The sequence below is a fragment of the Octodon degus genome, unplaced genomic scaffold (assembly GCF_000260255.1).
Source record: "Octodon degus isolate 3935 unplaced genomic scaffold, OctDeg1.0 scaffold00014, whole genome shotgun sequence".
NCBI lineage: Eukaryota > Metazoa > Chordata > Mammalia > Rodentia > Octodontidae > Octodon > Octodon degus.
In genome coordinates this window covers 9092519-9105510 of record NW_004524590.1, presented here as the reverse complement: position 1 = coordinate 9105510, position 12992 = coordinate 9092519, and the positions used below count along the sequence as shown (strand labels likewise).

General features: G+C 40.3%; 1 protein-coding gene across 19 annotated transcripts in view; it reads right to left on the bottom strand.

The window, feature by feature from the left end:
• Clasp1 (cytoplasmic linker associated protein 1) overlaps positions 1 to 12992 on the bottom strand; it is a 264734-nt gene that overhangs the window by 225926 nt on the left and 25816 nt on the right. For all 19 annotated transcript variants that reach the window (XM_023709745.1, XM_023709750.1, XM_023709751.1 and 16 more), the window contains exon 2: positions 7182 to 7661. In XM_023709745.1, the coding sequence (XP_023565513.1) occupies positions 7182 to 7376 (195 nt within the window). In that variant the 5' untranslated portion in view covers positions 7377 to 7661. The remainder of the gene's footprint in view (positions 1 to 7181; positions 7662 to 12992) is intronic.

Genomic DNA, 12992 nt, shown 5'->3' with positions numbered 1-12992 from the left:
ACTTCCGATTTGATTTGAAACTGTCTCATTGCTATCTGTTTATCAATAAAACTTTGAAGAAAAAAAAAGAATTATTTCAAATACAATGATCTTACCTTCTGTATGTTTTATTGTATTTATTTGAGTACAAAATGAGATGCTTCCCTCCTTCTGAGGATGCAGTCTCTAAGTAATCATTAACTGTGGACTATAGCCTTACATCTTTTCCTTTATGCCCAATAATGGCGCTAGTAATACTACTGCACCATTATAAAGTCCTGCACATTGTTCAGAGGTAGACTCCAAATCAAAATCCTGCCCCAGACACTCTCTAGTCATATAACCTGGGGCAAGTATCTTTGTTTCTCATGGGCAGTTTCCCGACGTGAAGAATGGGATAATCACAGGGCTGACCACAGAGCACCTACACCATGATTAAATGAGGCAATGCCTGCAAAGTGCCTAAGTGTCTGAAATGCGAGCACTCAGTAAACATCAGTTATTAGTAAAAGGAGCCATGAGTATTCATCAGTCTCGTGGCTAGCCCCGTGTCCTCATTCTAGCTGTTTGTTTTCATTTCCTTTGACATTCAATTCATGGTTTCTTCTATTATCTGCATCTCTACTTAAATTTTAGTTTTCTAAAACAATGCAATGATAAATTTATTTTTTTCAAAGTTTTATTGATAAACAGATAGCAATGAGACACTTTCAAATCCAATCAGAAGTACAGTTTCAACAATGCAATGATAAATTTATGTTCAAAAAAAAAAAAAAAGTAAGATTCTCCTAGAACAGATTCACCATCAGTGGGTTCATGTATAATTTGAACTCACCCTTCACAGAATTCCTCGCCAGCTGCTGCTCAGATCAGGAACTTTACTACCAACACTGTACAACTCAAGGATTTACATCTTATTATGAAAGATATGAGGCCTGCATCCCAGGGCACAGATTAGCTAACTGTCAAAGCTACAAAAAGACATTCAACCTGGTCCCATAAAAGTTACCTTTCTACAGATGTTACTAACATTTGACCCAATAACTATGTAATGTCTTTTTTTTCCCCCTTCTTTTTGGTACCAGGAATTGAACTCAGGGCCTTGCACTTGCCAAGCAGGTGCTTGTTCCACTGAGGTACATCACCAGCCCACTATTTAATGTCTTAATCAGCTTCCTTTTACTGACCATATGCTACACACACGGTATTCTGCTGGCATACCATATACATGGGCTGAGGAAATCCTCAAGACAGCTATGCAGAAGATATCGTGAGATCCATTTCCCATATGAGGAAATATGTTCAGAAAGAGAAAGGTCTACACACTCAGAGTCTAAATGGCAGAGCCAGAATGAGAATCCTGATGGTTCAGACTCAAATCTAAATCACTTCCAATGTAATTTGTTGCTCTTGCATATCAACAGAAACATACACCATTAATTACTTATACCAAGGATGCCGTTTTTATCTAACCATCCACATGAATTTTCTTGAAATAGCTGGGCTTAAGGTGTTTTGCTTTTGCTTAGTGTGGCTTGCTGTGGATCTTCTATTTTCAACAGAGGAACCTGTCTTTTTCAAAGACACCAGAGAAAATGGACCCCTGACAGTCAATAAGACAACACTGGGAAGAGTGGACCATATCCAAAAGATGTTACTTGGTGCAAGCATCCAGAAGACTGCCAGAAAAGGAAACACAGGTCACTTAATTGGAATCCACTAATCTTTTCTGGCTCTCGATGACACAGCAGGGTGGGAGGATAAAACCTCAATGAAAACCAAGGTAGGAAGGAAGGCCAGAGAAGTGAGAGGACACTCCCTTATCTGTCATCACAGGATCCTCCCTGCCCATCAATGCACTTGATCCAGGGGCAACACTGTGCTCTGAAAAGCAGCGTAGGAGAGACTGACCCTGTTACAGTCTACTGGGACACTGATGCCAGAAGGGAAGAGAGGCTGCTCATGGCTTAATGCAACTTACTCCTTTTGACTCCTTACTCCACTGTCCCATCAAAGGCTCTCCAACTAAGCACACACTAACGTTTTGCACATCTTCACACTATGGCATGTACACACTTTCCCATGGAACAATTCATTCTGAATTATTTCCTATCATACACTGTGCAACTGTGCACTGGCCTCTCCTATGCCCTAACTGCCCCTTCAGTCAGATCACAAAATACTTTAGGGTAGAGACAGAGGAAGCTCCAGGCTGACAGAGAAGCCACAGACCTCAAATTTCAAATACAAGGAAGAGAGCAGAGACAAAAGTATACTAGGATGAAGTTGGCACAGAGCAGACTGGACAGATCCAGACAGCCTGGCAGCAGTCACAAGATGTCAGTCCAGGGACCATGTACGCTGTATGCCCATCTCCTGGTGCAGCGTCTGGCATACAGTAAGCACTTGTTAGCTTTAGGTGTTGCAATGAGGAAGGCTTCCCAAGTCCTTCAATTACCAGTGTGACCCTGGTGGTGTTCTGGGTGAACAAATGTTTAAATTACTATTTACTCAACCCTCCAAATGCTTATACCAGGCAAGAAAGGCCAAGGCCAACTCAACACAGGTGATCAGTAACAGACCAACTGAATTCAAAATGACCATAATGAGTCTGAATGACAGAACTTAGGGAGGTAAGTTTTCTTGATATAAAAACAAGGTGCTCTCTAATCTAAATTGTCCCCCCCATTCCCAAATTACATGCAGATTACAATCCTTATTCCTTTTCCTCCAGATGAAGCACTATTGTTTATTGCCATGACATAGAGAAAGTGTGTGATATTCTAGTCCAGGGCCCAAGTTTCTGCAAATAAAGTTTTATTGGAACACAGCCTCACCCATTCACTTCCGTATTATGTGTGGCTACTTTTGTGACACAATGACCCAAGGAAGCTGACTATTTGCAAGAAAATCATATGACTCACAAGCCTAAAATATTTACCTACTTTGCCTTTAAGAAAAAATCTGCTGACCCCTGATCTTATGAAGCAAGCACTGGCTAGGAAATCAGAGAGATCTACATTGAAATACCAGTTCGGTAACCACTAGCAGAAATTACCACATATTTCTGCACGTTGGTTACCTCTTGAATAAAATCAGGATAGCACCATCTGCCCTGCAGGGGTATTACACAGACTAAATGAGGTAAGACAGATAAAACGCCTAGCACAGCAAGTAAGCAATGGGTGACAGCTAATAAACTACAGGTAATATAACTTATAAATATGTCTGTCATATTAAGAAATACTCAGATGTAAAGTTATTCAAGCTCTAGTCAAGTATAAGACAATGGGCTAGCATTCATTTCCCTTCTAAAGAATACAACAAGAACACTATTGTTTTATAAAGCCAAAATTACTCCATGTTTCTCATCAATTAATAAAAAAATCAAGAAGCTGAACTCCAAAGTTTGGTTAGCACAAAGCTAATACCTTCTGTTCATACTATTTTAAAACTGTCAAAGAACACCTAACAAGTGCCTCAGATTCTGAATAAGAAATCTTAATCTATGATTAAGAAAAAGAGGAGCCTAAAATAAGCTTCCAATTTTAATAAAACAACCAGTAATACTTGCCAAGTTCCTGAAATCACTCATGTAACCAGTATTTGTGGAGTATCCACCATGCTCCAAGTCCTGGACTTCAGCTGTAACAAGGTACTTTTCTCCAGACTGCGAAAGCTTACAAACATGAGCCTGCTCAGCACCATGTAAGATTAGAATCACAACATATAGCCTTTTGACTGAAAAACCATCTGCGTTAAAGTCATATAAGATGGGGCCAGCCAGATAGCTCAATGAATTAAAGTGCCTGCTTAGGCAGGCTCAGGGACCAGGGTTTGATCCCGGGCCGTGCCAGCCCCACCCCTGGGACATGCTGAGACAGCCACTGAGACTGTGCGGGGTGGTGCATGCCTGTGATCCCAGCGCTTAGGAGGCTGCAAACAGGAGAATCACTACAAGACCAATCTGTGTAATGAGACCCTGTATATCCTATACTAAATACATTAAAAATAGTAATAAAAATAATAAAGTCATAGAAGATGTACAGCTTGACAGCTCATAAACCATACCCTCATCTAACTCTGCACTGTACAAACAGGCTAACTGAACTGTCCGTGGTTATGAGCTGGTAGCAAAGCATGCTGCCTGACTTGACTTGGCATTAAAGTCTTTCCTTTAGAATTATATCTCAGAGGGATAAATCTGAATCTTTCATTCCTTTATGACTTTATAAATGATACTTTGCAAAAAAAGAAATATATATATACATAGATATGTACATATAAAAAGAAATATATATATATTTCACGAACTTCAAGGCCCTGAGTTCCTCTGGACAGTGTCACTCCTTCTTCTGCCTTCCCACAGAAGGCCACGTATTCCCATTACTGCATGCACTACACCTGTATGTACTGCAACCATCTGCTCATTAGCAGCCCCACCCCCACTAACCATGCGCTCCTTGAGGCAGGAGCCATAGGTTGATAACAACACTAATATGTAAATACTTAGTAAGTGGCTGATTTGTGGTAACTTTAAACCCATTTTCTTACTTTTTCATCATAATAATTCAATTAATTATCCCAACATTACACATGAGGAAACTGAGGCCTGGAGATGTCAGAAAAGCTCAACAGTGAGGCAGACTGTACAGATTATTGATTAGCATCCATATTACCTCAGTTCTATTCCCAAACCTATCCTTTACCAGGTCAAACACCCACACAGGGAAGGCTGTCTTCCTTCTTAAGACCAATAGGTCAAGCGGTACAATCAAAAGCCATCATGGGGGCTGGTGAGATGGCTCAGTGGTCTAAAGCACCTACTTAGAACAAGCTTAGCAAAGCACAGGGACCGCGGTTCAATCCCCCAGCACCACAAGCCAGCCAGCCCCGCCCCCTGGTGGGCTGAGCTGGCCACACACACACACACACACACAAATAAAAATAAAATTAAAAAAAAAAAAAAAGCCATCATGGACATTCATTCCATCCTCCAGTGGTGCTGCAGTGGGCACACAGCCATCTGGCCAGAGTGATGCACAAAAGGACTGTTGGGAAGCTCTGAGAAAGATTTCCTCCCAAGCAGAAGATACAAGTTTTTAAGACACAATGAGACACTCTTCTTCCTTAAAAATTCCCTCAGCTACTACTCAATTTATCTGAGATACTGAACTTCTTTACAGTAATTTTAAGTTAGTTGAATCTGGTTTCAGTTACTCTTAGCCAAAAGCATCTTAATATACACACATAAAAATAGTGAAGCTGTGACTTAAACACTGGAAAGGTGACTTCATAGCCCTCAAAAATGTAATGAATGGACTCTCTGTGACATCTTACACTCCCAACATTGATCATCAACACCACACCCATAAGTACTCTACTCCAACAAAATGAATACATAGTTGAATAAATCTTTGGATTCATTGAATTGGAGCTCAGCTTTCAAACACAAATATGGTAAACTTTTAATCTAATTATAAGCAAAATATTAGGACCCTAGGTCCTAGGGACCCTTAACAACAATAAAACCTCATAGCTCTTAAATGAGACTGAGGTTTCATGTATTTGGAAAACAGAGTCTATGCTAGAGGCAATGAAGAAATCCTCTAAGTGCCGGATTCTAAATCCAAAACTGCCAGTTGAGGTCATACACATCTGTGATTCCAGCACTCAGAAGGCTAAGAAAAGAAAATCACCATGAGTTCTAAGCCAGCCTGGGTTACACAGTGAGTTCAACAGAAGATGAGCCTGAACTACATAGTGAGACCTTGTCTCAAAAAAACAAAATAAAAAATAAAAAGTCCAAAACAATCTCAGAAGACTGAACTCAGTCTTCAAAATCACAAAAGATTCTACTTCTGTCAGTCCCTCTTACAGTGTTCACAGGGCCTCCCACTCTTCTTTCCACCTAACTCCATCTGCAGAAGCTACTCTCTCAGCAAAATGAAAAGAGCTGGGGAGAGGAGGGTAACAGAGAGGGGACAGAGAGGAAGAGACTCATTAGCATTTCAACATTCATCTAGCTTTCATTCATAATGCTAAGTCTTTGGAATAGTTCATGGCTTTCCTGTTACTGAAACAAAATACCTAATGCCTGCAAATTAACAGAAAAGAGGTTTATTGGCTTACGTGGTTTATGATTTTAGAGATTTCAGTCTGTGGTGAAAGACTCTCCAAAGCAGTAACATCATGGCAGGAATGCACAGCACAGCAAAGCCCCTTACCTCATGGTGCTTGGAAGCAGGGAAAGAGAAGGGAAGAAGACTCAGAGCAAAAGGAAGGGACCAGAGATAAGAATACACCATTCTGAGTCACATCCCCAGTGATGCAACTTGTTCAACCAGGTACCACCTTCTAATAGTACATTTAACTATGGACACATCAGTGAATTAAGCCATTGATGAGTTCAGTATGCCCGTGATCCATCCAGCACCTCTTAAGAACCACACCTCTGGACACATGAGCCTTGGAGGAGACATTTTAGATCAAATCACAGCAAATGGTAAAATGGCCAACCTGTGCGGCTCATTTGGGCCATTACATGGCACCCCCACGCCCTATCTTCCCCTTCATTCCCCATCAAGGACACAGGAAGAAAGTTTACCTTTAAACCGAAGGAGAGCCTCTATGTCACCCTCAGGTCTCAGATGAAGGTTTTGGGTTTTTTTGTTTTTGCTTTTATTTATTTATTTATTTATTTTTGGAGGAACTGGGGATTGAACTCAGACCCTTGCGCTTGCCAGGCAAGCATATCCACCCATCATAGACCATTTCTAGTCAGTCACCTAGCAGGCTTCAAAACAGTGACCTGAAGGTACAAAGCTCTACATCCTTTTGTCAATGTGCTTCCTTTAAAAAAAATAAATAAAATCAGTGGGGACTGTCATTATTAATGAAGGGTTAGTCACCAATATCTTATGACCCATGTACTATAAGACACACTATAGATTCAAATTCAAATGTGTTTGTACACTTCCAACATAAAACCTCTATCTTTTCATTGGCCTTCACTCAAAGGGCTTAGGGATAAGGACTGTTTTATTTCCAATCAGAAAACTCAGAAAGTCTCCAAAACCACAAGCATCTCATTAAAGCCAAGGAATCATGTTGACTGCTCACACAGGACCCTTTTTAAGAGCCAATTTTGACCCAGCAAGGCAGCACAGCCACCTTTCAAAAGTGCCTAAAGCACAGCTTACCTTATAATTGCTAGAGTTCACCCAAGAGGTAGCGAGTCCATCCACAAGCTTATCTAACATGGTCTGGTCATGCTCAAGGTCTGCAGACTTCTGTTTATCTGAGAAGTAGTCTATAAGTTCTTGGCCGACCTGCAGTCGTTTCCCCACATCCTTTTGCAACACCTGAGCCAGGCAAGACTCCATGCGAGGCTCCATGGTAGAATTCAAATCCAGATCCAGCAAAAGCTAGAGGGTAGTCAGGATGACTCCCTCCTGGTAACCCTTCCAGGGAGGCCGCCTCTTTGTTTGCTGAAGGTTACTAAGAGCCTGTGTTTCAAAGATGCAATCCGGGGAATGGTAACAATGCACCATGTGTGTCTGAAGAGCAGCTGGTAGGATATTAAAAGTCCAATTTAAATAACTAGTAGGAGATAAAGGAGTGAGTGGCAGAGTGATGTTCTACTACTGGGTCGGAAATACTTCATAATTCAGCAGTCCATTCTGAAAAAGAAAAAACAACAAATCAACACAGATAGCATAATGCTCAAATGTTATAAAACATTAAATCAACAACAAATCAATTCATGCTGCAGAATCATTTATAAAATATGGAGTGGGATGCATGAACACTTGACTACCATACTGGAATAACAAATTATTCATATCAGAAGTGCAAGGAAGGGCCGGCCAAATAGTACTCCAGATTAAAGTGCTTGCTTAGGCAGACACAGAGGACGGAGTTCAATCCCCAGTGTGCCATGCAGCCCCGCCCCAGGGGCACCCTGAGACAGCAACTGAGACTGGGCGTGGTGGCACACACCTGTAATCCCAGCTCTTGGGAGGCTGAACACAGGTGGATCACTAGAAGGACGATCTGCGTAGCGAGACTCTGTAGGCCCTGTACATCCTTGCTAAAAAAAAAAAAAAAAAAAACCTGCAAAGAGACAATGAGCCATATAGTTGGTAGGTTGATATTCACAGGTTCCTAGCTTGTCAATGTACCAATGAAGAAAGGAATATTCTGCTATAGGTAGTGTATTTACCTGTAACTTTAATTTTGCTTCCCGTCAAACACATAATACCACTCTATCTGAATCACATTGCATTTATTGCCTTACTCTCAAGCCTTTCAAAAAAAAAAAAAAAAAATCCTAAAACCAGAAGTGGGCAAGGTCCACAAAAACAACACTGAATATAATGGCCCTCTAGGTCACATTAATCAAAGAGAGCACCTACGTGACATTGCTTGCTCAGCAGCTTTACAGTGAGATAAGCAGAAGCCCCTGCCACCTCCTTCTCCTCCATCAAAGAAAAGAAAGACTAAAAGAGAAAAAGAAGGCAGGCTCACTCACACTCTGATCAGTTACTGATACAATATTGAAGGCCAACAATTGCATCATTTGGGCCTCCTGTTTTGTTACAAAATCAAATCTCAAGATCATGGTTGGGTAGGGCGAAATACAGACAAAGTATCAAAACCTGGAGAGTTTCGGTTTTCCTTCCAATGAGCTAAGTCCCAAGTCCTCAAAACGGTCTTAAACAAATTATATAAGCTGGGGCTGGAGAGATGGCTCAGTGGTCTAAAGCACCTACTTAGAACAAGCTTAGCAAAGCACAGGGACCGCGGTTCAATCCCCCAGCACCACATGCCAGCCAGCCCCACCCCCTGGTGGGCTGAGCTGGCCACACACACACACACACATAAATAAATAAAAAAAATTTAAAAAACAAATTATATAAGCTACCTAGTAAAACTATAGATGCTAAAGTCACACACATGCTTTTCTTTCAATTCCTTCTCTCCTAAAACCATTACTCAATCCTTTTCACCCTAAACTAGTAAGATCCATATGCTAGGCAAATGCTCTACCACTGAGTTACACCTACAGCTCCTATATGCTTCTTAAGGTAATTATACAATAAAGGCTTAACTAAAGTAGGTCATCAATTCATACATACAAAACTAATAGAAGACAAGGCTGGAAGCTTCAGACATCAAGCAGAGAGGACTCTCATTTTCTGTGTCTGTCTGTCTGTCTCTCCAAAAAAAAGTAATAGTTCACTTTTACACTTACTTTAAACTGCTTTTAGAGCTACCTTTTCTACGCTTCGGAGTATTTTCTCCATTTCTACTGTTGAAGGTATTCAAAAACAGGTATTAATCACATGGTTCCAAATTTACAAGGTAATAATAATAAAAAAAAAAATTACAAGGTGTAAGAGTTCGAGACCTTCCTGTTACTCCTTTTCCCACTTTCTTCCCTAATAGCAGACGATGTCACTAGTCCCCTATATATCCTTTAGAAATATCATTTAGCTACCCAATCAAATAAATGTATGTTCTCTCCTTCCTGTTTGCCCTAGGATATTGTCCAAGCATTTACAATTAAATCATAAAAACAGAAATCACCAACAGGCAAATTTCATACAGAGAAAATTTTATAAAAAACTTCTATTTAAAAATTCAGAAAACCTGCAGATGCAGGGACTGGGGCTTCGATCCCTGGGCCTGCCATGCCAGCCCTGCCCCCGGGGCATGCAGAGACAATGATTGATAATGGGCAAGGTGGTGTGCGCCTGTAATCCCAATGCTTGGAGATTGTAAACAAGAGGATCACAATGAGTCCAATCTATTAGTGAGACCCTGTACTAAACACATTTTTTTTCAAAATGCAGAAAACTTGAGGTGGGTGTGGTGGCATCCACTGTGATTCCTGCTCTACTACAGTCTCCATTCATGCCAGCCTCCCTGGCTCCTTCCCTAGCTTTTTCCATTTTCTTTAGTGGCTTCCACACCCAGGTGGATGATGTCACCCCTCTTCCTGCCTCCTCAGACCTTTAACCTTTACCCTTCTAGTCATCTGTTCTCAACATCAGCAATCTCTCTTCCACTGGCTGGTTTCCAGCCACCTGTAAATGTCGTGTAAATCACCCATCTTCTAAAGGCCCTCTCTCGAGCTCCCGTCTTTCATCAATGACACTATTAACAATGAAACTTCTGTAGGCAGTTGTCACAGCAGCAGCTCCACGGTACACACCAGAAACTTTCAGTCTGGTTTTGCCAACACTCCACCCCTGGGAGCCGCACGTGTGAGGATTCCTAGGGTCAGCCTTACTGACAAAATCAATTTCTTTTTTCTTTCTTTCTCTCTCTCTCTCTTTTTTTTTTTTTTCCAGAACCGGGGATTGAACTCAGGCCCTTGCACTTGCCAGGCATGCGCTTATTCTACTGAGCCATCTCCCCAGCCCAAAATCAATTTCTTTGCTTCTAAATAATTCTACGTCTCAGCAGCAGTCCAAAGTTGATCATCCCTTCTTTCTCATAAAATTCCCCACTTCTAGGAAAATGTATCATGCCATCCAGTCATTTCTCGAGCTGTACCTTCTCAAATATCTTAAATCATCTCTAACTACTCACAAGAGATTTTGCTTAAACACTACTCAGTAGTATTAAGCGTTGGAAATAACCCTTAAAAAGCCTGGAAATTACCAGGCAGGCACAGAACAGAAAGACTGGACAGACATGAGACCCAACAGTCAATTTCTAGCATCAAAAGTAACAGCACTTTGACCTTCCAGGGAACGCTGTGCATGTCATCTTTAAACTGCAGGTCGGGATATAACTGGGTATATAATTATTTATCCTGGAAAGAGCATTAAAATGCAGGGATAGAAGAAATAAGTTCTAAAGTTCTACTGCCCATGGGGGTGACTGCAGGTGAAAATATTATACTGTACATTTTAAGAAAATGCTTTCATCTCCCCCAGAAAATGTTTGAGTCAGATTTACCTTGATTTGAACATCATATAATGTATGCATGTATCAAAACATGATGCCCTATAAAGACAGATTATTTCATGCATCAATAAAAATAACACTTTGAAAACATGGAATTATTCAAATGAAAATCATATTTTGCAGTAGATGGAAAAACTCAAAGTTAAACACTAAACATTTACAATTAAATTATAAAAACAAGGGGCTAGGGTGAGGTCCAGAGCTCAATCCCCAGTACCACCAAAAAAAAAAAAAAAAATCATAAAAACAGAAATTGGTAAAAGTTCATGTAGAAACAATTTTATAAAAAAAGGAACTACATAGCAAGACCCTGTCTCAAAACAACAAAAAAAAAAAAAAAAAGGAAAAAAATGTGAGAAAATTATTGTTACAAAAATAAACTTGGGGCTGGTGAGATGGCTCAGTGGTCTAAAGCACCTACTTAGAACAAGCTAAGCTAAGCAAAGCACAGGAGCCGCGGTTCAATCCCCCAGCACCACATGCCAGCCAGCCCCGCCCCCAGGTGGGTTGAGCTGGCCACACACACACAAAATAAATCAATAAATATTAAAAATAAATAAACTTAGGGCTGGGGAGATAGCTCAACAGCATAAGTGCCTGCCTGACAAGCAAACGGTCCTGAGTTTGATCCCCAGTACTGTACGCCGTGCCAGCCCCACAAGCAGGTGTGGTGGTGCATGCCTGTAATCCCAGCACTGGGGAGGATGAGACATGAGTCTGAGCTGTGTAGTAAGACCCTGTCTCAAATAAAATAAATAAATAAATATCTTTTTTAAAAAAGAAACAAACTGGAAGAGATGCTGCACACCTATCATCCCAACTATGTAATCACGAACTCCAATGTGTGCAATTTTTAAAATTTTTTTCCAGTGTATGCAATTTACAGTGTAATCGTGACAAAATATAACACTCATATAAATGAATAAATGGTTGTTTTATTGTATTACATTAAAAAGGCAGGGCACATAAATGAGAAAATCACTAATGTTGATTATTCTCTGGTCAAGATTACACATTTCTTAATCTTTGTGCTTTCCTATATAGATTCTAAAATTTTTCTATAATGAATACATGCTACTTTTTAAACTACAAATAAAATGTTATTCAAAAATCAAACACTACTACTTCACAATGGATGAAAACCTGCCTTTCAGTACACTGGAATGGAATGTATACCTATTATTAAAGTGTAAATCAAGAATAAAGTCTAAAATTCCTAAGAAAATAGAGCTAGTGGATTAGTGGATCAGTTAGCTAAAAGAAGTAGAAAAAGAAAAAGGGAAAATATACACTGAGTATCAGATAAGGTATTCAAAATGATTAGTATTTGCCTTCACTGATATTTTAATGAGAAATTTTTAAGTCCTTTCAGATACTTTAACTGTTTTTCCCTAAATGTACACTGTGAAAGTAGAAAAGAATTTTAATTATAGTTTAGTTAATATTGAATGCTTCTCTTGGGGCGGGTGCATAATCTAAGAACCACTCTGCCTCTCCCTACACTCACAAACTCCTTCTAGAGGAGAAACAGCTGTGCGCTGAGAACTGCTGAAGCCCATGGGGGGGTTCATGAGGGGCTACTGTTTTATTTACCTTGTATGTGTTCTAAATCAACCATAATTTAAAAGATTTTTATAACTTATTCTTAAAAAAAAAAAAAAGCTTAGCCAGGAGTGGACACGTCTGTAATCCCAGCAATCAGGAGGCAGAAGCAGAAGGATCGCTGTGAGTTGGAGACCAACCTGGCCTACTGAGCACAAGGCCAGCCCAAACTGCATAGTGAGACTCTGTCTCAAAAAAAAAAAAAAGGGGGGGGGGGGGCGGGGGAGATGGCTCAGTGGAATAAGCGCTTCCCTGGCAAGCTCAAGGGCCTGAGTTCAATCCCTGGTTCTAAAAAAAAAAAAAAAAAAAATCACTAGACTTAAAGAAAAAAAAAGCCTATGTGAAAAAATTATTATAAAAATGTAACTTAAAATGAAAGACATGGTACACACCCATCACTTCAGCTACTCAAGAGGCTGAGGCAACAGGAT